The sequence below is a fragment of the Sander vitreus genome, chromosome 16 (genome assembly GCF_031162955.1).
Source record: "Sander vitreus isolate 19-12246 chromosome 16, sanVit1, whole genome shotgun sequence".
Classification (NCBI taxonomy): Eukaryota; Metazoa; Chordata; class Actinopteri; order Perciformes; family Percidae; genus Sander; species Sander vitreus.
The window spans coordinates 24,014,227-24,037,731 of NC_135870.1; the positions used below are offsets into that span (position 1 = coordinate 24,014,227).

The 23,505-nt window shown below is 41.4% G+C and overlaps 2 protein-coding genes across 3 annotated transcripts; one reads left to right on the top strand and one right to left on the bottom strand.

The window, feature by feature from the left end:
- Positions 1–1,326: 1,326 nt before the first annotated feature.
- tmem203 (transmembrane protein 203) lies at positions 1,327–4,810 on the bottom strand. Of its 2 annotated transcripts, none has more exons than XM_078271867.1 (2): positions 4,679–4,810; positions 1,327–4,147 (listed from the first exon to the last, which is right to left on the bottom strand). In XM_078271867.1, the coding sequence occupies exon 2, from the start codon at positions 3,941–3,943 to the stop codon at positions 3,527–3,529; it is 417 nt and encodes a 138-aa protein (XP_078127993.1). In that variant the 5' UTR covers positions 3,944–4,147; positions 4,679–4,810; the 3' UTR covers positions 1,327–3,526. The 2 variants fall into 2 exon arrangements, with proteins under 2 accessions (XP_078127993.1, XP_078127992.1); XM_078271866.1 differs by having other exon boundaries at positions 1,327–4,207.
- Positions 4,811–5,707: 897 nt separating this feature from the next.
- On the top strand, positions 5,708–17,982 carry alad (aminolevulinate dehydratase). Its single transcript, XM_078271860.1, has 12 exons — positions 5,708–5,795; positions 6,866–6,991; positions 7,198–7,248; positions 7,963–8,059; positions 10,831–10,966; positions 11,504–11,587; positions 12,918–13,006; positions 14,223–14,278; positions 14,374–14,461; positions 14,549–14,635; positions 15,931–16,060; positions 17,569–17,982. The coding sequence occupies exons 2-12, from the start codon at positions 6,873–6,875 to the stop codon at positions 17,625–17,627; spliced, it is 996 nt and encodes a 331-aa protein (XP_078127986.1). The 5' UTR covers positions 5,708–5,795; positions 6,866–6,872; the 3' UTR covers positions 17,628–17,982.
- The last annotated feature ends 5,523 nt before the right edge of the window (positions 17,983–23,505 follow it).

A 23,505-nucleotide genomic window follows, 5' to 3' on the forward strand; every position in this document is an offset into this window, starting at 1 on the left:
ATCCCTTTATGTAGAACGTCACACACTGACGCAAACCACTCCCGTTTCTATTGTTGACTGGGCAAGGAAGAGCTATCAATCAAAAGTGTTGCGTTCAGGTTCAACCCGCCCCTCCCTTTTTATACTATAGCCGATTTAATACTGTCAGTGGATATCTTTAATTGAGTTATGACATATATATTTGTTGTCATACTGTTTGCATACTGCTTCATTTAATGTTATGTTTATTGCAATCCTAACCACACCGCGAGACTTGTAGCGTAGACTAGGTTCACATAAAAAAAAGAAAATTATTATTATTATTGCTAAAATCCCAGGAATTGAACGTCTGTTTATGCTTAATTTTTCTTGTACTTCACTACCTATGGTTTGCCAATATTGTTCCAAATTGATGGTCTTTTGTGGTCTTTGTAAAGTTTTCCTTTCACACCCGCATACCTCTGCAACCAGTGTTGCAGTATGGGGATCCTATTAGCCCTTCATTGTTTTTGTTCGGATGTGATAAGTAGAGAATATCTAGACATTCAGCATTTGCCGGTGATGCCACCTGTCGATAATCCGTCTGCAGTTAACACATGAGCTGACAAGTAGCCTGCTGCACATGAATCAGCACTAAGAGGGCTATTCTTGGGTACTACAAGCGATTACTGTCGCTCATCAAAAATGTATCACCGAGCCATAATTAAGAACAGCAAGGCTTTATAGAGCACAGGGGGAGGGGGGGAGAGAGAGAGAAAAATAATCAAATGCATAGTCCAAATGTAGCCTACCTTTGTCTGCTCGTAAAAGTTAGATTGAAAGAAATTAAAGCACAGCATGGTGTACCTATAAATCACTCCCTCTGTAATATTCCTGGGAATTTAAATGGTGACGTCAACATACACGTTACATAGTGTCACACATAGGCCTACTCATTTTTTTTTTTTTTGGGGGGGGGGGCTAATATTTTAAAATTTGACAGTTTTAATGTGTAACATGACATTGGCAAGACCACCTATTGGTTTTAGACTAAATCCAAATCCATCACTTAACATGTCCACATGCAATAATAGCCAATACTGCTGCTTATCGTTCACAGAACCCTAATATAACTACTGGATATGCAGTGTGATGCATCTTATTGAATGTCTGTATGATTTTCACCCAGTGTCGAATTGACTGTAAAACACAAGAAGGAAACAGAAAAAAGATAATAGATGTATGGTCCTTTACATTGTGGTATACGCGTCCATATTAAAGGCCAGCAGCACCTCCTTGTGGCCAGGGGGGACCAAGGCCCAGTCACAGAGCTATCTTTACTCAGACCCAGACATTCATTAGACGGCATTGGATAAATGTTGATGGTTTATTTACATGTATATACACAGATGACAATAAGGGTGCCATAACAAGAAAATAAGAACATAAATAAAAAATTTGGTGAATTCCTTACCAGAATCAACATATACATCTTACTTACACATCATTTCACATTGGGAATTACCTTAAAATGAGGCCTTAAATACATGCAGTACATACTGTACATACGGTATGATCAAGCTCAGATTATATATACATTACATATTGTACAAATAAACGGCAAGATTCAGGGAAGACGTGTGCTCACAATTGACTGCTTGTGGAAGAAAAAAAAAATAATCCCACTCAGTTCTTTTACATGGGGTGAGACTGTAAGCTGACAATTGTGGAAACAACACTCCCTGTAACAGGCAACAAAGTGAGACACATGATGATAGTAGTAATGAACCTAATCAAATTGTGCAGGCAAGCAATGTCTTCTTCTACGGGGGGAAAAAGAGCAACATAGTTGCAGTAAGAGCAGAGCTCTGTTCCCCATGACAGTTGGCCAAAAAAGGTGCCTAGGGCATTACAGCCTTTCTGTGTCAACCGTTTATTAAATGTACATGTGTTGTGTTCACATGTGCATTAAAACATAACTCTGGCATGCATTTTTCTCATGGCTCATTGTCTATTGATTGCACAATGTGAAAAAGGCACACCATGTCCCAAGTACACATGTACTGCTTTGACTCTTTGTATTCCTAAAAGTATCAAAAACGTACAGCCTGTGGCCGGGTTGGCTCAGCGGGTAGAGCAGGCGCATGTATATTTAGAGGTTTATGCTCGATGCAGAGGTCCAGGGATCGACTCCAACCTGACGATTTCCTGCATGTCTTCCCCCTCTCTCACCTGTCCTGTCCATTAAAGGCGGAAAAGCCCCCCCCCCCCCAAAAAAAACCTTAAAAAAAAACAAAAAAAAAACTTAAAGCCATAATTCCCCCTGATGAAAAGGGGGCTCAGGTACAAACAATGGCTTCACTGGTATTCATTGTTACAATTTGATTCCATTCAGTCTTCGGAATCAACTAAAGGATCACTATAGCAATGGGAACCATTCCGATTCAATTACATTTCTCGTTTGATTCAATATTACGTTAGGGAAATTTCAGTTACAATACTAATTTTGCTTAGCCTGACAAGCCAGACCCACATCAAGATGTTGGGTCTGGGAACACACCATTGACGGAGCTCAATCCGAGGGGCGGGATAAACGGATGTCTTTCAAATTCCCTCTGCACGCAATAGGATAGCGCTACAACCAGGCAGAGCAACGAAGATGGTAGCGGAGCTAAGTTGATAGATTCAACTTTTGCCGTATCCGGTCGTCAAACCTCCGAACACATCTTCCTTTTTTAAGAATGACTTCAGTGCCGTTCTTTGTTCTTTTCTCAAAGAAAAGCTTAACTCCAAGTCTTCCAGAAGACCGCTGTTCCCAGCAGCAGCAGCAGCAGCAGCCATAAGCCCGCCTACCGACTCTATACACGATGTGATTGGCCTGACCAGAGTTTGGTTTTTCCAGCTCGCAAGCCAACGGAGAGTGCCTAGACGCTAGGTGTGCGTCTAGATTTCTAGGCTAAATTTTGCTTGGATAAAAAGAGATTCTCAGAGAAGTTATGCTGTAAATTGTACAAGCAAGAAGCAACCCTCAAATATGTTTTTATAATGCATCAGGTTAATGTTTACATTAAGATTCCCCACATCTATGCTGAAAATGCATATATTAAAAGATCGATTTGGGGATTTTATTAATCAATATCGGATCACCCAAACATTTTTTTTTATTTTAATTGGAGAATCGATTATTTTTAACTAATTTTTACACTACATGGCCAAAAGTACGTGCTCACCCTTATTATTCTCATGTATGATTGATCTAATTCCAAATCAATGGTACTGCTAGCTAACCAACAGCCTCCACTCTTCTGGGAAGAGAAACACTGCATTAGAACTTATAAATAATTATTAGAAACACAAATGTACACAAATCTGGTGAGACCTGGAACATGTGCATTTAAAAAAAAAAAAAAAAAAAGAAGAAAAAAAGAAAAAGAAAAGAAAAGGTAGCAATGAGCCCAAAGAGAAATGACACTATTGTTATGCTTTAAATCTCTATTGGCAGAGGAAGATCGCTCCATGTTCCTGTGTTTTGCGGTGATGTGAAAGCACAACCGTCAACTGCCTCCCCTCAGTTGACGCGGCACGCCCGTATCATCAGCAGCTGCAGCAGGATGAACAGCGGCGAGACGATGAGGCCGAACCACAGGTCTCTGGCTTGCTCCTGCTCCGCCAGCTTCTGGCACAACAGCACCTCGCACACCAGCTTCAGGCTGAGCACTGTCAGCACCCAGAGGAGCCGCAGCACGGCGAGGCGCTTCTCGTTCTCCTGGTAAAGACGGATCGACACAATGGCCGTGAAGTAGGTGCTGAGGCCGTCGGCGGCAAACAGCGGGACGAACACCAGCCACCAGCTCAGCGTAGGGGTGAACATGTCAGCTCGCAGAGCAACCAGCATGCTGAAGACCAGCAACGCTAGCAGGTGGAGGAAGAGTTCAAAGGTGGCAAAGCCCAGCCACTGGACCAGTTCCCTCAGGGAGAACAGCATGGCTGAGGACAGCAGGGTCTTCAAACCAGGGACGGACTGACTGACTGGGGACGGCTGAGTCACGCGCTGGGCAGCCCTGGTTAGGGGCCAAAGTGCCCCAGAGTTAGGCTGGCGGTGAGAAGACACTGGCTATGCCTGGGGCAGGAATGCTGAGGGACTGCAGAGATGATCCACTTCACTCTTGGCTACATCTTCAAATCCACTCTGAGGAGGATGACAGGGGAGGTGACTGCAGGAAGTGCTCCCAGTGTCTGGAAACCCTTCCTTATTGTTTGATAAAGAAAACACAACATTAATAAAGAGGATACAGTGCGCCACATCGGACAGAACCGATGAAGAAAACGAACAGGCATACGCCCACACATTGTCTGTAACGTAGAGCAGACAGGGCCCAAAATCACATCTCTCTAAATGAGTATACAGCTAGCTAACGTTAGAGTGATTCCAAGCTATCTTTATACCATTATTTCCTCACACTGTCAGTTCAATATACAGACTTATAAAGCTGTATACAGGCAGATTGAGTTTAAATGCCACGCAGTGTAACATTAACGTTACAAATCAAGTCGACCTAACGTTACAATGACATCGATGATACAGACTGTAGCCGATGCTTGCACTACAATGTAAGCTAACCACAGACAGTCAGATATGATAGAGCCCATCTAATTACTAGCACAACGGACGTATAGGCTTACACAAAATGTACTTGACTGTGACCACACGTTACTTTACCTTAATAACAGTGAGGCGTTTTCTCCTCCATCCAGCTAGATGCGAAACTGTCAGTACACAAGGCTAACAAACCTTTAGCATCGTAGCTTCTTTTTCTTCTTCTTTTGCCTCCTGAGAAATATCGCGAGAAGAGTAAAACCCTTCTTTATCTTCTTCAGTTTTAGTGGCGGGCTACAAACCAATGTTTAAGGTGCATGTCTCCACCTGCTGTACCGGAGTGTGTCATATCGTGACTTTAAACAATCATAAAAAATATATATATATTTATATTCTGGCCATTAAAGCTGTTTTATTTAAATAAAACCCTTTATGCTCCACTCCCCTCCCATAACTACCACCCTGTCCTGCAATCTATTCCTTTCAACTATAAACTCCCTACAACCTGTCATGACATGTTCAACAGTTCCAGTTACAAGGCTCACATTTATTTGACGCTGTCCTTTTCATCATGTATAAAGTAGCATTGAGTCACCTCTATGCCTTCTTACTTTGACAGACTTTTGTATTTTAAAATAATCTCTACCCTTATCTTTTTTCCCCCAACTGTATTTGCATATTTCCACAAATATCATGCGGTACAAAATCTCTACCCTTATCGTCATTACTCCAGAGTTCTAGCCAAGATCTCATTATTTAATGACGAATTATTGATTTGGTTTCTGACCTCCCAACATTAATTGATTGACCTGTTTTCTTACTTTGGATTGTAGCTGTAGAATCGGAACATGTCACTACTTTATATGCGGTCTGACTGCGCTCTACCCATTGAAGAGTATTGCTAGTTCTGCTGATAGATTAAACCCGGATTGTACGGTGGCCGAAAAGACAACTTTTAGTTTTGTTATCCGTTTGTGTTTCAAGAGTACCACCTGTAATACTCACCAAACGCTGTATGTTTTTGGTTACATTAATATAACAACAATACAATAATTTCTATGTGGGTGTTTTTTTTTAATATAGCCGCTATAGTTGGTTTAAATAAACTCTGACTCCAGTCAGTAGGTGGCGGTAGTGCGCCATCACGTCGCCCCAGAACGACGGGTAAAACCAAAGAAGAAACAGTGTAGTTGTAGTTGACCGAAGTGTGGAGAAGTCGCGCAGGCTCTCGTATTCACAGGTAAGTACACTGTCTTTATGTGGCGTTTATTCCGTTTTTAATTCACATTTCTGGATTGTAATATCACCGATTTGTGACATTAGTAACAGTGGGTCGTGGCGATAACCGTCCCTGTACATTGCACAGTTGGTATAAAGGTATTTTCCCTGCCAAGGTGAAAAATGACATATTGTAATAGTAACCTAGCCTGCTCTAGTGCTCTGGTTAAATGTTACATAGCACACAACCAATCTGGCAGTGAAAAATGTGAAAAGGCAAAAACACGAAGTCATTCTTAGTAGTGTGTTTTAAGGTAACGTTACAGTAGCCTATGTCTAGTCAAAGCTCGAGCTCCGTGTATCAGAAATGGCTTGTCATCTTAAAGTTGCTTTTTTTTGTTGTTTATTGAAATTACAGCAAGGCCCAAATCAGATCATGTTAGCATTGCAGGTCCCAATATCACAACACCGTATCATTTATATTATTGAATTATTGCGCAGCCATATGATCCCTTACTTAAAATATATTCATAAGTAAAAAAAAGTTATGTCATAGTACGGATGCATGGAGAAAAAAACCTTGTGAAACATTGCCCATTTAAGGTTCCCTATTTAATAGAGTTTGAAAAGCTGCAGCCTGCTTCCCAGCAAGCAGCAATGGCAGCAAAAACGGTCCTGTCCTGTTAGTAGTGTCCTGTGACTTCCATGACTGTCCCGGGACAGTCAGACACCCAGACACTGTCCTGTACACTGTCCAGTGACTCCCAGACACTGTCCTGTGACTCCATGACTGTCCCGGGACAGTCAGACAGACAGTGTACAGGACACTACTAACAGGATAGGACAGTTTTTGCTGCTACTGCTTCTCCTGCTTCCTCTGCAGTGAGACAGAGCCTAGCTGCTGTTTGGAGAAGCAGCATCACGCATGCCTGCTCAGTGTTAACGCTGACTGAGCTGAGCTGAGCTGAGCTGAAGCACAAGAATGTGAGAGCGGTATTCTGACTCCGCTCGAGGTCTAAAGTCAAAACAGAACCCGATCTGTTTCCCGTGTTCCTGTCTGTGTTCTAAACACTACTGGTCTCTCTGTTTCAGAGTCAAGATGCAGACACCAGCCGAGTCCATCCTCCACAGCGGCTATTTCCACCCAACACTCCGATACTGGCAGACCTGCGTCACCGATCTGAGACCTGACAATCTCATCTACCCCATCTTCATCACGTAAATGAAATGTCTCCTACAAATGTATCCAAATTCCAATCACATGAAAGGGCAAATAAAAACAAGTGCAGGCGACAGGAGTTTGACTGATGCCGCAACAACAACTATGGACTATGCTTTCACCACGAGAAGTGGAATACAGTACAATATTTGTGATGTTAAACTTAAATGGACTATCTTGGTCTCTTTGTCACTCTCTCCTACAGAGACAGTGCAGATGCAGTGGAGCCCATTGGCAGCCTGCCGGGACAGGCCAGGTAAGAGTCACAGCAACACATCCTATCATAGCCATAGCCATCCCATAACTGCAAGCTATCAGGTTCAAGACTTTAATGCCTAACCTTAACCATAACCTAATTCTAACCCTAATCCTAAAACCAAGTCTTAACCCTCAAACAGCCCTTTAAACTTGTGGGGTCCAGCATTTTGGCCCCATAAAGCTGTCGGGACCCCACAAGTATACTGGACTCCCGGTTTTTGGACGCCACGAATATAGTTAAACCAGCACACACACACACACACACACACACACACACACACACAGTATCATCCTGCAGCGGGGAACCCACTGAGGGTGTTGTCTTCAGATAAAAGCAGGCAGGCAGGGTGGACCCAGAGCCAAACACTGGACCTGGACCAAGATAAGAAGAGAATCCGTTAGACCTTTATTCTTCTCACAACAAAACCAAACTGCAAAGCCGCCTGCACTTTTTGTGTGCTTCTGAATTACAAGACACAGGGACTGAACTGCACACGATTCTTGAAGTTCCTGTTAGAAATGTGAAATGTCGTGCCAATGCTTATAATTGATATCATTTCCCTCAGATCTTAAGTTGCTTTCGTTGCCTACTTGGTTCTTCTTGAATAAAACTTGATATGGAGCATCATTTTCATTGTGATTTCAGGCATTCCCTGAAAGGCCTTTTTGTGTTTTGATGTTATGTTCATATTATATGTATTCTCATCCAAAGATACGGAGTGAACAAGCTGGAGGGCATGTTGCGGCCACTTGTGGAGAACGGCTTGAAATGTGTGCTGATTTTTGGTGTCCCTGCAAAAATAGAAAAGGTATGTAAAACCAAAAGAGTGGGGGAAAAAAACCCCATGTTACACACAAACACGGGCTTGCAGTCTCGTATTTGCCTTTATTATGGCCTTTATTATTGCATATATATCTAACACGTCTTTTCATGTGTCAAGTTCTTGTTAAATGGGCAAATGTGCAGCTTTTTAATTCACCCTTTCCCCGTCAATTTAACTTGCAGCAATAGTAAAAGGCTTTCCACTTTGTAAATAATGAATTTACAATATATTACTAAGATGCACTATATGATTTATACCTCAGGGAACATAGCGAGACCGAAGATAGCGAGTGAGTGACGAAAATTTCAGAAACATGCTGTTGCTCTAAATACCTATTTTAAAATGATCTTTGTCTTAACCTCTTGCCACAGAAACCAATATTTTCTCATTTCTGCCTGTTGTGTTTTTATATCTTAATAATAGACTTACACATTTGCACATTGTAAGGGACTGTTCGTTATTTATTTAAGGGGCCACCGAGGAGTTTTGGGACCTTTTAGCTAAAAAAAGACATGACCCTCCCCTCGCCAGTAAAAAAATTTCTATGACCCTCCAAAACGATTTGGAAAAAAGGCATGACCCTCCCCCAGCAATTTATCTATAACTTCTGTACTGGTTTGCGCTTGGCAAATATATACAGATCCCCATTGTTTTTTAACAGCCGTGACTAAACCTCTACATTCTCATCTTACACATCCCACTCCTCTGTTATGGTGTGGTGGCCATTTCAGTAGATTTACTCACTAACATTGTTGTGGAAACACAATAAGCATGGAAACTAAATGCACACTTACTGCATTACTTCAAATACTAAGTTACTCCTCTAGTAAACTAGTATTCACATGAAATAAAACAATAAAACATTGAGACCACTCAGCAAGGCACTCTGGGTAACATTCAACACACAAACTGGTTGCTATGGACTCGTCACTAGGCTTCCTCCACTTCGCCGTTTAAACAAAGTGGAATAAACGTATAAAAGTCCAAATCTACACAAAACCCGCAATCAATTAGTAAGCTGACATCAAATGTGGCATTTAAGAAACCTTTATTGTAACCTTGGCACGGTAAGATGTCCAGACTAGTGCAACAGTAACTTTCGTTTTTTGCGTCCTGCTGCTCCCATCGTCAGCCAGGTAATATTTTTTTTACTAAAGCAGTATATGAAATCAGATGTATTACCTACCACCAGTTAGTTGTTTTGTGTTATTTAAGATATTTATACAATATCTGATCATGTCAGACGTAATTATTCCACTCATTTTTTAAACAATGCAGTTATTCGTTTCAGCCACCAGGGGGCAGCTCCCCCTGCCCCCCAGCAAACTCATGGGTCAGACCCATCTGGTAGCGAAGGAGAGCCGAGACTAAGAGCTACATGGAAAAATATGCACCAAACAAGCCACTTTGAAATGTTGCCGTTTCATGAATACAAAAGTTGTATTGGACTGAAAAATGTTGGCTGACCCTCCCCTCAGCAAAGAATAAAAAGACATGACCCTCCCCTATTTTCCTCCGGTGGTCCATTCCATAAATACCGAACGGTCCCTAATCTTTTAATTTGGCGCTTAGGCCATGCACTGTATTAAAACTTTAAAGTATTGAATCAGTTTTAATTAAATGTAAGAGCAGCAGATACAGAAACACTCTTTTGTAATATGCGGGCACACCAATGAACTACTGTATGACAAAAACTGTTTAGTAGTGTTACAAACTGAGAGATACACAGTAGATCACCGATCCCCTGTTAATGCAGACTCCTAAATGACAGCAGAATTTAGATTTCAGATTTGTGATCAGAGATATTAGCTTAGATAATTGCAATAAACTTGGGTTTAATTGTAACTCTTAGTCTATTTTAAATGTAGTGGTCCGCTAAGTATTGATGCTTTATTGTAACGGCAAACTTTTAGTTTATTTTAAATGATGTGCTCTATTTATTATTGGCATCATGTTTTAACAGCAAAATAATTTAGTGTTTTTAGTGACAATAGTTTTTATGAACCTGTGATAATGCTGAAAGGTCAATAAACTAACTAATAAAGCATAATTTTCTATGCACATGGAGTTTTATGGTCTAAAAACGCAGATCTTCTTGCAGCGTTAATGGTTGAAAACTACGCATTTACTATTGTTTGGACTGTGACCTCTTATACTTCTCTGTATACGGTCCACGGTCCAAAACATTTCGCCCCCTTGGTGCAGAAAAACTTGATTAGCCTGCAGAGCCCTGACCTGAACTGAACTGGAACACTGACTGGGAGCCAGGCCGTAGGCTGCGTTCACACTGACTGGGAGCCAGGCCGTAGGCTGCGTTTGCCGTCCGACTGTCCGGCAGAAACGCAGGTCTTTCCATAAATTTTGAATGGGGTTAGTGCGTTTAGGCTGCGGCGGTTTGCTGCGGGGGGGGGGCAGATAAACGCATCTGCCTGTGGTGCAAAATGAAAGCAGAAAAAACGAAGCAGAAAATCGCCGGATTGCATTTTTTAGTCTCAACACAGAATGAGTTCTTACCAGAACATCAGTGTTGGACCCCTCTCATGCTCTCGTGGCTGAATGGGATGGAACTAATCCCTTGCAGCTAGGTTCTACCATCTTATGGAAAGTCTTCTCAGAAGAGTGGAGGCACTCTGAACTAGCAGCAGATAAATAATAAACCCATAGTTTTGGATTGAGATGTTCCGAGCGGCAGAAAACCTTTCCTCTTTACACTAACACGAAACACTACTACTCGTGGTCTGGGCTTCTCCCGTTAGGACGACCGGGGTTCAGGAGCCGACACAGACGACACGCCGGCTGTCCTGGCCGTGAAGAAGATCAGGTCCTTGTTCCCTGAGCTGCTGGTGGCGTGCGACGTCTGCTTGTGTCCCTACACATCACACGGACACTGCGGTCAGTAGGCCTGTATAATTATTATTATTTTTTAACATTATCGCAGTGTCTTTGTTAACATAAGCTAAGGTCTTAAAGCGTACTGCTGATAATCATTGATTTTGTTAAGATATGCCAACTTGTAATTACATAAGTGATTATTAGTCGGGCTATATATTTTGATTATTATTTCAATTGTTAGTTGTTGGCACTTGACCCTAAACACGTTCATAGCAACAAAAAGGGGGGATACAGTGAGTAAAGATGTTTTATTATAATAAAGGGGCATTGTTTTCTTCATAGGTTGTGGACCTGTGTTACTACATTATCTGGGTCACATAACAGTGACAAATTAATATTTTTTTTAAATTTGACTGAAAGAGACAATTCTATTGTTAATCACAATTATTTCTGACACAGTTGATTGTACAGCAACATTTGGAATTGTTACAGCTCTAGCAGTCAAGATTTACCTTGTCTTTATTTCATTTAAAGAGCAGCGACGGACAGAAATAACGTGCTAATTACTGATGTTATTTTCTGTTCTTTCTCCTGCAGGTATCCTGAACGACGACGGTACTCTGAACAATGACGCCAGCTGTTTGCGCTTAGCAGAAGTGGCGCTGGCCTACGCCCGAGCTGGTAAAACCCGTTTCTCTAAGTGTCTCTCTTTTTGGTAACAAACAATAGGAAATAAGCGTGCCTCTTCCTTCTCCTCAGTGAGCCTCTCCATTCGATCTGAATGATCTATATAAGTTAGGAATGCACCATTTTTATTTGTATGTATGTATTAATTGAGCCTTAATCCACTCGTGTTTTCATTCACCAAGATCAGGTGATAGAGACGCAGACAGGTCTATGTCGTTTTCGAAAAGAAACGTTGCAAGTGGAAAATAAGCTTTTTAGACATTCTTTGTATAATTAAAGGGGCTCTAAGCAATGTCAACCGTTTTTCAGGCTACAATATTTTTGTCATACAGCAAACATCTCCTCGCTGTCCGCTAGCTGCCTGTCCCCTGAACACACTGTAAAAAAAAAAACGCGGTCTCTGTAGACAGCCCAGGTTCCACAAACCGCAACAAAAACAAACTGCGCCAACCTGCACCACCAAACATAACAGTGTTCCAGCCAATAACCGACAAGAAGGAGTTGGGGGTCGGGGGGTTAGTGCGCGGAAGGGAGGGGGAGGGGACGGGATGAGGAGGAGAGAGAGGCGAGCTAGCCTCCGTTTAGTTTGACAATACTTTGAACGTCAACAAGAAGTGCCGTCACCCAACATCGCTTAGAGCACCTTTAAGTGGGTTTTAAGTAGAGATGGTCCGATACCATTTTTTGCTTCCCGATACCGATTCTGATACCTGAAGTTGCGTATCGGCCGATACCGAGTACCGATCCCATACCAGTGTGTTATATAGTTTATTATGTTTTAATAACTGTATACTACTATCTCTGTATGGATGTGATATTATTTCTATCTTTGTTGTCGGTCTGGCTCAGGTTAAATTCTTTGTGACACATGAACAAAAATAAACAATGAACGCCACACAACTTTCTTTTATTCTGCAGTTTGACAGTCAGTTATAACGGAAAAAGAACATAAATAAACTACTTAACATAGATTTTCTTTAGGGCTTTATTACATGGTATCGGATCGTTAAAAATAAACTCCAGTACTTCCCGATACCAAAACCAGCGTTTTAGGCAGTATCGGAGCCGATACTGGTATCGGTATCGGCTCATCTCTAGTTTTAAGAAGGAGAACATTTTCGAGCCAGAGCAACCATGTTGTTTGTACTCTAGGATTTGTGGGGGCTTTAACAATAAGCGGTAGTTACATTTTACAATAAAAAAGAGAGAGACTGATTCCTGTATTTTTAGACCACACATTTTAAATTTGGCTAATTTAAGAAAGCTGATGCCATCCAATAATGACAGTACATTGGTGATCATGTTGTCATGTGTTGCTCTGCAGGCTGTCACATCATCGCTCCCTCTGATATGATGGATGGAAGAGTCCGAGCCATCAAACATGCCCTGACATCTAATGGTTTGGGAAACAAGGTAAAGGACGGGAGATCCCATGTACAAACTGTAATAACAAGAACACCTCAAAGAACGAGATCGAGGTCTAGATTTTTTCTCATAGTCAACAAATCCCATACAAAAGACGAAAACCAACAACGTGTCTTTTCAAAACGTTCTGACTTCCCTACTCTGTCCGTTGCAGCTCGTGAATCTGTTGCAGACGTAAATCTTTTATGAACACACCAAAAAAGTTATTTGTTATGTCCTAAAACAGCTGGGCACTGTAGTTTTTACCAAAGGTTACTCAAACAGGAGTAAATGGGGCATTTGTTAGGGACTATTTTCAGCTGCGGATTACAATACACATTTGGTGCAACAGTGTATGTGGGAATGAGTCAAAATTAGTCTGGCTAACCGGATGTACAGTTCTGGGAGGGACGCCTCGAATGTACCTCCCCTTCCGCTATCTCTGCTATCTATTTTGCAGGGGCACTGTCGCTGCATCCGGGGCTTAGCGCCGCCCAGGGCGTTCGTGATTGGTTTAAAGAATTACAAACAAGCCCTTATCCCCCAAACGTTAACTCGTGCAGCCAGACCATACTCCAGCGCTGACACAGCGCTGTGGCGATAGACTAATTAAAATGGAACATGTCACCCAGTGCAACAGTGTGGCTCATTGATGTGTTTTTTAAGTTTTAGGACAGCAAATGCATCTCTATGGCACAGAGGAAGAAGATATATCAGGCTTTGGATACACATTAGAGATTAATCAAATAATCGATGCATAGAATCGTGGACATGGACGACCCTGCATCGATAATCGGCCGGGCCATAATCGGTTATTTCTGTTTATAATTTAATGTATGCCGAACAACCTTTCTGTTTACATATTCTGTTATGTTTTGCACATTCAGGAAGAGCCATGTGCTCAGTGCTGTAGTTTTATGTATCCAATTTATTTAGTATTAGAGCACTGCAGAATGTTGATGTTATGAAAAATGTATTTGATGCATCGAGATATCGAATCGCTGACATGATAATCGTAATCTAATCGGGAGATCAGTGAAGATTCACACCTCTAATACACACACACACACACAATATTTGTTAGTAGGATACATTCAATGTAGGTTTTGGTCTTTACATGGGATTTGTTGACAATAAGAAAGAAATAGTATATTGCAAAGAAGGATGTAAATGTAGCAAGATGTTTTTAAAACTAAAACATTTGTCTCTTTACTATCTTCTCCAGGCTTCAGTGCTGAGCTACAGTGCAAAGTTTGCCTCTTGTTATTATGGTCCTTTCAGGTAAGTAAGTGCTCCAGGATCAGGTGTAAACAGATCAGTGAAATAGCACTTTGGAGTGAGAACAGACTGATGCTTCCTGCTGGGTTTGTACACAGGGATGCTGCCCAGTCCAAACCTGCGTTTGGGGACAGACGCTGCTACCAGCTGCCTCCTGGAGCCAGAGGACTCGCCATCCGAGCTGTGGTGAGTCGACGTGCGTGTTGTACAGCTGGGTTCCAGGTGTTGTGTTGAAGCGGTTGCAGGAGATCTTACTGCCGTTGTGTGCTGCAGGAGCGAGACGTGAGAGAAGGAGCTGATATGCTGATGGTGAAACCGGGTCTGCCGTATCTGGACATCGTGAGAGAAGTCAAAGACAAGGTCTGTAACTAACTCAGTTAAAGCTTTAGTGCGTAACTTTTTGATATTTATGAACGAGTTGCTACGAAGGTAATTTAGACTATCAGCTCCACACAACTCTCTCTGTATTTCTCAGCATGGCTACGTTCAGGAGGTTGTGACGTCCGGTGACTTTGCCGCGTAGAAGCTCGAGTGAAGATAATTACCTCTTCTGAAGAGTCCATCATGTTTTTTTTAATCCTCCGTCTATCAGATGATAGAGAAGCTGAGCAACTGTGTGAAGGGGGCGTTGGGGGGTGCACGGTCACTGAAGGCTTGTATCATTTGGACGCGCCGACAGTTTTGTTGTCATTACTTAGAATTCCTCATGGGGGCGACAGAAACTACGCACTATAGCACTATAGAACAATGCTGCACTTAGGCATTTTGGGAAACAACTCAGTTGCTGTCAGAGTTCAATCAGGCGAGACTTCATTTAGAGTGAACAACTCTAGTATTTCACTTAAATACTGATAAAAAAGATTTTTTGGCACTTAGCCCCCATCATGACGTGGTATATTTAGGCTGGAAGTGATGCTGTGAGTTCAGGATATTTCCCCCTAGGGTCTAGACACTGTTGGTGGTAGAGATGGGGACTCAAGTCTGAGACTCGGACTGGAGTCGCACTTAAAGGAACACGCCGACTTATTGGGACTTTGTCTTATTCCCCGTATCCCCCAGAGTTAGATAAGTCCATACATACCCTTCTCATCTCCGTGCGTGTTGTAACTCTGTCTGACGCCCCCAGCGCTAGCTTAGCCTAGCACAGATCCTGGAGGTAACCGGTTCCAACTAGCCTGCTGCTCCGAATAAGTGACAAAAGTAACGCCAACATGTTCCTGTTTACATGTTGTGATTTGTATAGTCACAGCGTGTACAAATAACAAGGTCACTATGCTTTTACTATCTAGTAATTGTTGACTCTATTACTCCAACTCTGAGTGAACTCCAGGCGAACTCTCTGCTCCTCACCACAGGCAGTTTTGCCAACTCTTTTCCAATGAAAGTCGCTAGCACCAGCTCCAAAAGTCGCTAAAAGTCGCTAGATGACGTCATATGGTCATTTGCATATTTTTGACGTCATTAGTGGTTGTGTCAGCAAGGTAGATAGAAAGAAATAGAACTCTTTAGCCAAATAATCACAAATTCAATACAGGAATTTATTTGACCTTATAATTATTATTTATTTTATAAATAAAAATAATCATTGTGCCTTTTTGTAGGAAGTGTGTCCATAATGTGATTAATCTTTCATTTTCCTCCCGCGTTCTCTTCAGTTCCCCACTCACCCCCTGGCGGTGTACAATGTGTCCGGGGAGTTTGCCATGATGTGGCATGGCGCCCAGGCCGGAGCGTTCGACCTGCGGGCCGCTGTGATGGAGGCCATGACCGCCTTCCGCAGGGCAGGTGAGAGGGAGGAGGGAAGAGGAGGGGGTGGGGGCTTAACGCTCATATCCCCCGAACAAAGGCCGTGTCCTCGCTAAATTGGCTAAATTTCAAAATGTATCTTTGTCTCTGAAATCCTGAAACACCTCTTTTGTTTTCACATGTAGCTGCTGTTTTAGATTAAGTCAGCTTAAGGTCTCAGCAGGGTGCAAAATAAGCCCCATCCACCAGCCAAATGCTGGTAAAATATGCATGTGGCTAGTAGATTAAATTCACTCACCCGCCAAAAAAAAACCCAATGGTGGCTTGTAAAATGTGAACGCTCACTAGCCATTCGGCTGGTGCACAAAAAGTGAATTTTTCCCGCTGGGTACCCTCAGTATGTTTGAAATGAACTAGGTCATACAACGTGTCGTCTGACTATGTATTATAGGGAAAAAGAGTTTATATCTGTGGTGGTGTTAAATAGAGACAGGATAATGGACAGCCTCTCTTTGAAGACCTTTGTTTTTATTAATAATAATAATAATTTATACTTTATTAATCCCGCAAGGGAAATTACAATGTTTTCACTCTGTTGTTGTTATTATTATACACATTACACACAGACCTGAAATGCTCAGTACCTATACATAGAGTGGAGAGATGTCAGAGTGAGGGAGCTGCCCATGAACAGGCGCCCCGAGCAGTTGGGGGGGCAGTTGTGGGTCAAGAGCACCTTGGCAGTGCCCAGGAGGTGAACTGGCACCTCTCCAGCTACCAGTCCACCACCATACTTTGTTCCGTAAGGGGACTTGACCCAACTCCCTACTGACTTAGCTACTGCAGCACCTTTGTACACAAAACGAGACAAAGGTAGTTACCGTTATGTGAAGAATTGGGTGGGGGGGGGAAGGAGGTTATCCCCTCGATTCTGCCATTAGGAGCTGTTACACGATTCAACAAGTACTGCATTTGAAGCATACTGAAGCCCTTAGTGTACACGTACTGTTACTACTTTAAAGTCTCTATCCACTACAACACACTTTTTAAAGCTAGTTCACCTGTTACACTCATTATTTCCTTCTTTCAAAACAATCAACTCCACGGCTTCATTTCACCTCAAGCAAACTTCACGGAGAACAATGAGGGCAAGACGGCCTCACCGATCTGTTTTAACCAAATATTCTCTGGTCCAGCTCGGCTAAGAACACAGGATCTGCAGCACGTTAACCGTGTTGTTCACTACCCAGCCTGTTTGTAACTTGTTTGTGTGAATTATCATATCCCTGCAGATACACACCTACAGTATTTATTCATTATTTCAAAAATATGAAATTAACTTATTTTGACTTGGAGCACATTTAAAGTAAATGTCCGTGGTTGTCTTAAGTACATCAGTATGTATAGTACAATAAAACAATTTTTTCCCCAAATATGGTGATGTGTTACTATAGGTTTCTGTCACTATAAATCAGTTATCTGTTCAGCTCAGCTATTGATGTAATCGGACTTGATGCTATATAGTGTTTCCATGCTCTGTGATGCAGGTGCTGACATCATCATCACCTACTACACACCTCAGCTGCTCAGCTGGCTGAAGGAGTAAAGAATAGAAAAAGGACGGGCGGACCTACAGACAGAACAAACCTGCTGTTGACTCAAGCTAACAAAGAGCACTAACGGATTAAAATGGATAAAAAGGCCTTTCTTTCACTTTTTCTGTTCAGTTTTGATAACAATTCAAATATCAGTATGTACGTGTATCTGTGTATTAGGTTGATTTGTAGAAGTGATCCAAAAAAAGTTCTGTATCCATGTTCTATTTCTGTTTAATCTTTTGAAGGGCTAACGTGGAGCTGACCACTGAGTATGTAAAAAACTGACAATCTTGTTGGTGTTTTGTAGCAGGAAATGACTCCTGTTTGTCTTTGGGATCAGCATTAAATGAAGTCTGTCATCTCTTTTTGACACGTGATTATGGAATGTATATTGGTATGACTTGTTGGAACAGAATTGTCTGATACAGTGCTCAGCATAAGTGAATACACCCATGCATACCTAGAGATTGGCATGGTTTTATTTCAGTTAGCCTAATAGCTGGTTTTGATTTGCATTGAGAGATGATTTTATGGAAAGTACCCCATGCCAATCTCTAGGTATGGTGAAGGGTATGTGATGATGGGGGGCTATTTTAATTCCAAAGGCCAAGGGAACTATATCAGGATGCATAGTATCCTGGATCCATGAAATAACTGGCCTTTAAAAATAAAGATCTGCCTGCCTCTATGGGAATTTAACATAGGGGTGTGTATACTTATGCCCCCTGTATTTTAAGGAAGACCATTTATTTATTTATGATACATTATTCATTGACAAAGAAAATTGGTGTCCTTAAAGGTTGTATTTTTCCTCTTTTTTTTAATTAAGGCATTAAGATCAATTGCCAAAATATGATTTTTTTTTTTATTCCTCTTTTTAGTCAGCTTTAGCATGGGTGTATTCAGTTATGCTTAGCACTGTATATATGTGACTGCTGACTCAACTTAAGCACCACCATCCCCTAACAAGCGCTTATTGACCACAGGGAATATAATCATTCAGTTGATACATGGTGAGTAGTTTGGATCAACAGAAGTACATTTCCGGTAATTGCCTGGCACCGTATTTCACTCATTTTTCACTCTACTGTGTGTTGCTGGTCTCAAAACCCATTCGCTTCAACAACAGACTTGTGTGTGGCAAAGTTTTGAGGAAAATTGGATCGTGCAACAAGACAGACCTGCTTGGGTCTTTCAGGGAATGATCGTAAAGATTTAGAAATAATATGTTTACGGCATTTCCTCTCTAACCGGGACGTTTTGGGACCGATTGGTGGAGATTGCTGTGGACGAAGTTCACACAGCGATACACTGGTAAGAGCAAATTACTTTTAACCATGTATCCAGCTAATTTAACTAGCTCACGTCACCGTATTGTGTCAACAGTTCATTTCTTTTAACATTGTATGTGGCGTTTTCTTTTGCAGGTTGCAAATTTTCCACCAAAACAAGTTCCTTCCTGAGACTATTTTGCAGAGCCACCGTTGCTGTGTCCAGAGCTTAGCGCCGCCCAAGACGATTGTGATTGGTTTAAAAGAAATGCAAACAACCCAGAGTTTTTTTTTTTTTTTTGCCTATCAAAGAATGTGTGTGTGTGTGTGGAGGAGCCGGACCTTCCTCCACAGAGCTGTGGAGATAGGTCTGGCAATGCGAGACTACATGGTGAGTAAACACGCCACCTGTTTACTTTGTTCAACAACTTTACCAACACTGTTAAAAAAGCTTTTTGCACTTCCTGTCTGTTAGGCAACATCACAGAGTGGCAGTGTTAACAGCCTGAATCTCATTACATCTGGACATTCCTCTTGTTCTTTAAGTATGAATAGTAGTCTGCTAGTCATACAAATAGTGTACTTAAATACACTTAATTATAACTTATTGCTTGAAAATAACACAGTCAGGTGCATTTAATTATTTAAGTTGTAGTAGGATAAATTTATGTTGTAAGTGCATTTAATAAAATTGTAGCAGGTAATCACATTTTAGTGTAAAAAAAAAAAAAAGTAAGTGCAAATTGCTGCATTAAACATTTTAATAAGTGCAGTGCTGAAACTCAAGATCTTAAAAGTTATAAATGTGTAAAAAAAATAATTTCTTTTGACAGTAATAAGTGTAATTACATGTTTGTATTATTATTTAGTATTATTTTTCTAAGATTATTTTTTGGGGCTTTTCCCTTTATTCGATAGTGACAGTGGATAGACAGGAAAGGGGGAGAGAAAGAGGGGCTGTAGGATGGATTTGAACCCGGGCCGCTGCAGAGGACTCAGCCTACATGGGGCACACGCTCTTACTGGGTGAGCTAGAGGCTCCCCCATTTTTCTGTTTTTATGAGGTATTGTTTTCTGTATGCTGCAGATAGATGGATGGTGGGCTATTTCAGTGTTGATGACGGTAAAATGACTCATTTCTAAAGTAAAGCACTTATAAAGCGGATGCTTTTGCAGTGTGAAGCCCCCCTGACTGCTGACATCAGAAGCGTTCAAGAAAAGCTCTAATACGATGAGTCATTAATGTCTGGTTCAAGGTGCTGCTGTGTGGGTGGAGGCGATCACAGCTGGACCACAGCTGGACAGAAAAAGAACATCTACAAGCAGCAGTCAGCAGCATCCAGGCACACACACACACACACACACACACACACACACGGTGCTTTTTAAATTCTCTACACGTCACTGAATGCTGCAGGCATGTCCTATCACATCTCACAAACATCCCATCCTACTTCATTTAATTATCCAGTTTGACAGTCAGTCATAACAGAAAAAGAACATAAATAAAGTAAACAACCTTAAAGTAGATTTTCTTCAGGTATTGGATCTGTGCATAAACTCCAGTACTTTTCAATAACGATACCAGCATTTTAGGCAGTATCGGAGGCTTTTCCCGATACTGATATGCGTATCGGAACATCTCTAGGCAAAACACATTTTAGTTGCCTGGAATTATAATAGAATTAGAATATATTGTAGGTAATAGGCTTTTTCAAATAAGACATTCTGACATGTCACAGTTGGGAAAGCGCAGGTGTGAATAATACAATTAATGATGACTGAATTCCATCGTTAGTGCTATTAGTCACACCTGTGCTTTTCCTGCTATGACAAGTCAAAATGTCTGCTGTGAAAAAAGCCCATTACGACCAAAGGTCCTTTTACACAGTGGTGGAAGAAGTATTCAGATCCTTTACTTAAAGTGCTCATATTATGCTTTTTCGCTTTTCCCGTTTCTTTTATCGTGTTATATATCTTTTTTGTGAACGTTATAGGTGTACAAAGTGAAAAAGCCCAAAGTCCGCCCCAAAGGGACTTACCATCTCCAACAGAAAACATTGTTCACAAACTGCTCTAAACGGCTCTATTGTAGTCCAGCCTTTACTTCCGTGACGAACGTGCGTCACTTCGTAACACACGTTGTAATGCTCGCCTAGCTGCTAGCATGGCGCGCCCTCATACTCTGCTTCTGACTGGCTAGTAGTACTTAACCACAGACAGTGTATATAATGGACCAACAGATCCTGTTGCTCTGGACGGAGACCAGTGAAGGATATTAGAAGCACTTTTCCGGTGATGGCTGAGCGTTACTGCGCAGCCTCCAACTGAGCTTGATGAAGTAAATGTGACGTGAGCGTCTGAAAGTTGGAAGTCTTCTGGTAGCTGTGCCAAGAGAAATCTCAATCATTCCCAATCTTATATATAGATAATATAGGCACAGGCTAATTATTGCTAACTAAAATGCTAGTTAACATTAGTAATTAAACTTAAACAGCTAATGTAAGTTGAAACTGCCTGCGAGCTTCTCCTGTACTGTACGGTAATTTCTCTACTGTGCGACAGTAAGTCGCGTGGTTATGACACAATCGTTAGCCTATTTTTACAAAAACGTCTGCTACGGAGCCATAACGTGAGATACAAGGTAATGGAGCCTTTTAGACATTATCGTGTTTCTTTAGAAATAAACAATGGACAAATAAAGTCTTTAAACGCTTCAGATGTAAAGTTATTCGCTGTCAAAGTGACGTCAAAATGAATGGCAGTCAATGGAATGCTAACGGGAGGTGATGGCTTGGTAGCATCAAAATGGCGCCATAGGAGCTACGGGTTGTTGACAGACGCTTACCCCCTTGGTAGTAGTCCTTACCTAGGTTAGGTTGGCATGTGCGACTCCCAACAAAGATGGAACAGAAGTGAGATGCCTCACTCAACACACAGGGTGAAAAGAGGAGCTGCAGCAATGTGCAGTACAACAAAAATATGGTGTTTTTTGGAAATTAAACCACATAAACCTATTCTGGTGCAACCCCTAAATACAATTATGAACCTGAAAATGAGCATAATATGAGCACTTTAAGTTAAAGTACTAATACCACACTGTAAAAATACTCTGTTACAAGTAAAAGTCCAGCATTGGAAAACGTTACTTAAGTAAAAGTATGTAAGTATCATCAGGAAAATGTACTTAAAAGTATTAAAAAACGTTTACAAACTGGAAACCATCCAAACAGTTGTGTGTTTAATGGTCTAATCATTTCAGCTGGACTTGTAGGCTGTGACATCGTTGGATAGTTTAATTTATAATAAAACATTGTGTTTTATAAGCTACATGTGTTTTGTGTGCAAAATTCTTAACTTGTAAAATAAGTAGTGGTGGGTCTGGGTGGTCATAGTGGTGGGTCTGGGTGTTCTCCCCCAGGGAAGTTTTACGCATCAACAACTTCATTTCCTGCATTCTGACACACTTTTACGCACCAATTTACAGTCGAAATACCTTTTATTAGACCTATGTGAAGATGAAAAACACAGATGATATTTCAAAAATTATAATGGAAAGTATGTTGTTGCATGTCATTGGGCATTTTTAACTGGGTGTATGCAAATCCTGGAGCCTTCTAAGTGGGTATACTGCATACCTGCGTATCAGTAGACTACACCACTGGGCAGAGCTGATCCCTGGTCCGGGCAGGGCCTTTCTGTGTGGAGTTTGCATGTTCTCCCCATTTTGTGGGGGTGCTCCGGTTTCCTGCCATCTGGCTGACACTGCCGCATTTACAGAAATGTTGATTAATCTGCATTGTCCTAATCAAATAAATACATCTTATAATTGTCTTAACGTCAGAGGCATACATTCCATTAACACTTTCACTCTCTCACTTAACTATACTGTAGACTGTCGTCTTTAACTAACTCATCAACTCTTTTGAGTCCCAACAGTGAGTGAGGGGAACAGAAACTGCCAGCTGGAGGGGTGGCCAATAAAAGAGAAGACTGGCTGGAATCACCTCTGCTTGGTTCAGTGGAGGCTCGGCACATTCACTCAAACTTAAAGCCCTGCTTTTAGGAAATAAATAAAACGTGCCGACAGTGGCGGTTTTTGGCACGGGCGAATTGTGTTCATTGTCTTTTGGCAATGTTGGAGGTGGAGATTGTGCACCTTAAAAAGTGTGTTTCCTGTTGTAATTGCAATAGTTAATTTTCTTTTGGAGGGGGGGGGGGGCACTCGAAGGGGGTCTCGCCCAGGGCGCCATTCAATGTAGAACCGCCACTGCATGCCGAGATCAACTGTGAACTTGTTCATAAAGGTCTACCCCCAGCTATGATTATCAACTTGTGTCTGATATATTTTTTTACACAATATTGTGTGTATTTTTTTTAGGTATACTTAAAAAAAAAAAAAAGAAAAAAAGAATTACATATGGATCACTATTGGCTTCTTAACCAATTGTAATCACAAAGAGAAACTTCACATCTTTAACTGATGGATTTGAAAACAGATGTCTAGAGTTAAAACATGCACAGTGAAGATCAAACATTCAAGTAAACTAAGAATAAGCAAAACCCCTTTTGGGTGGGAGACTTGGTATGGTTAAAAAACAAAATGTAATATAGA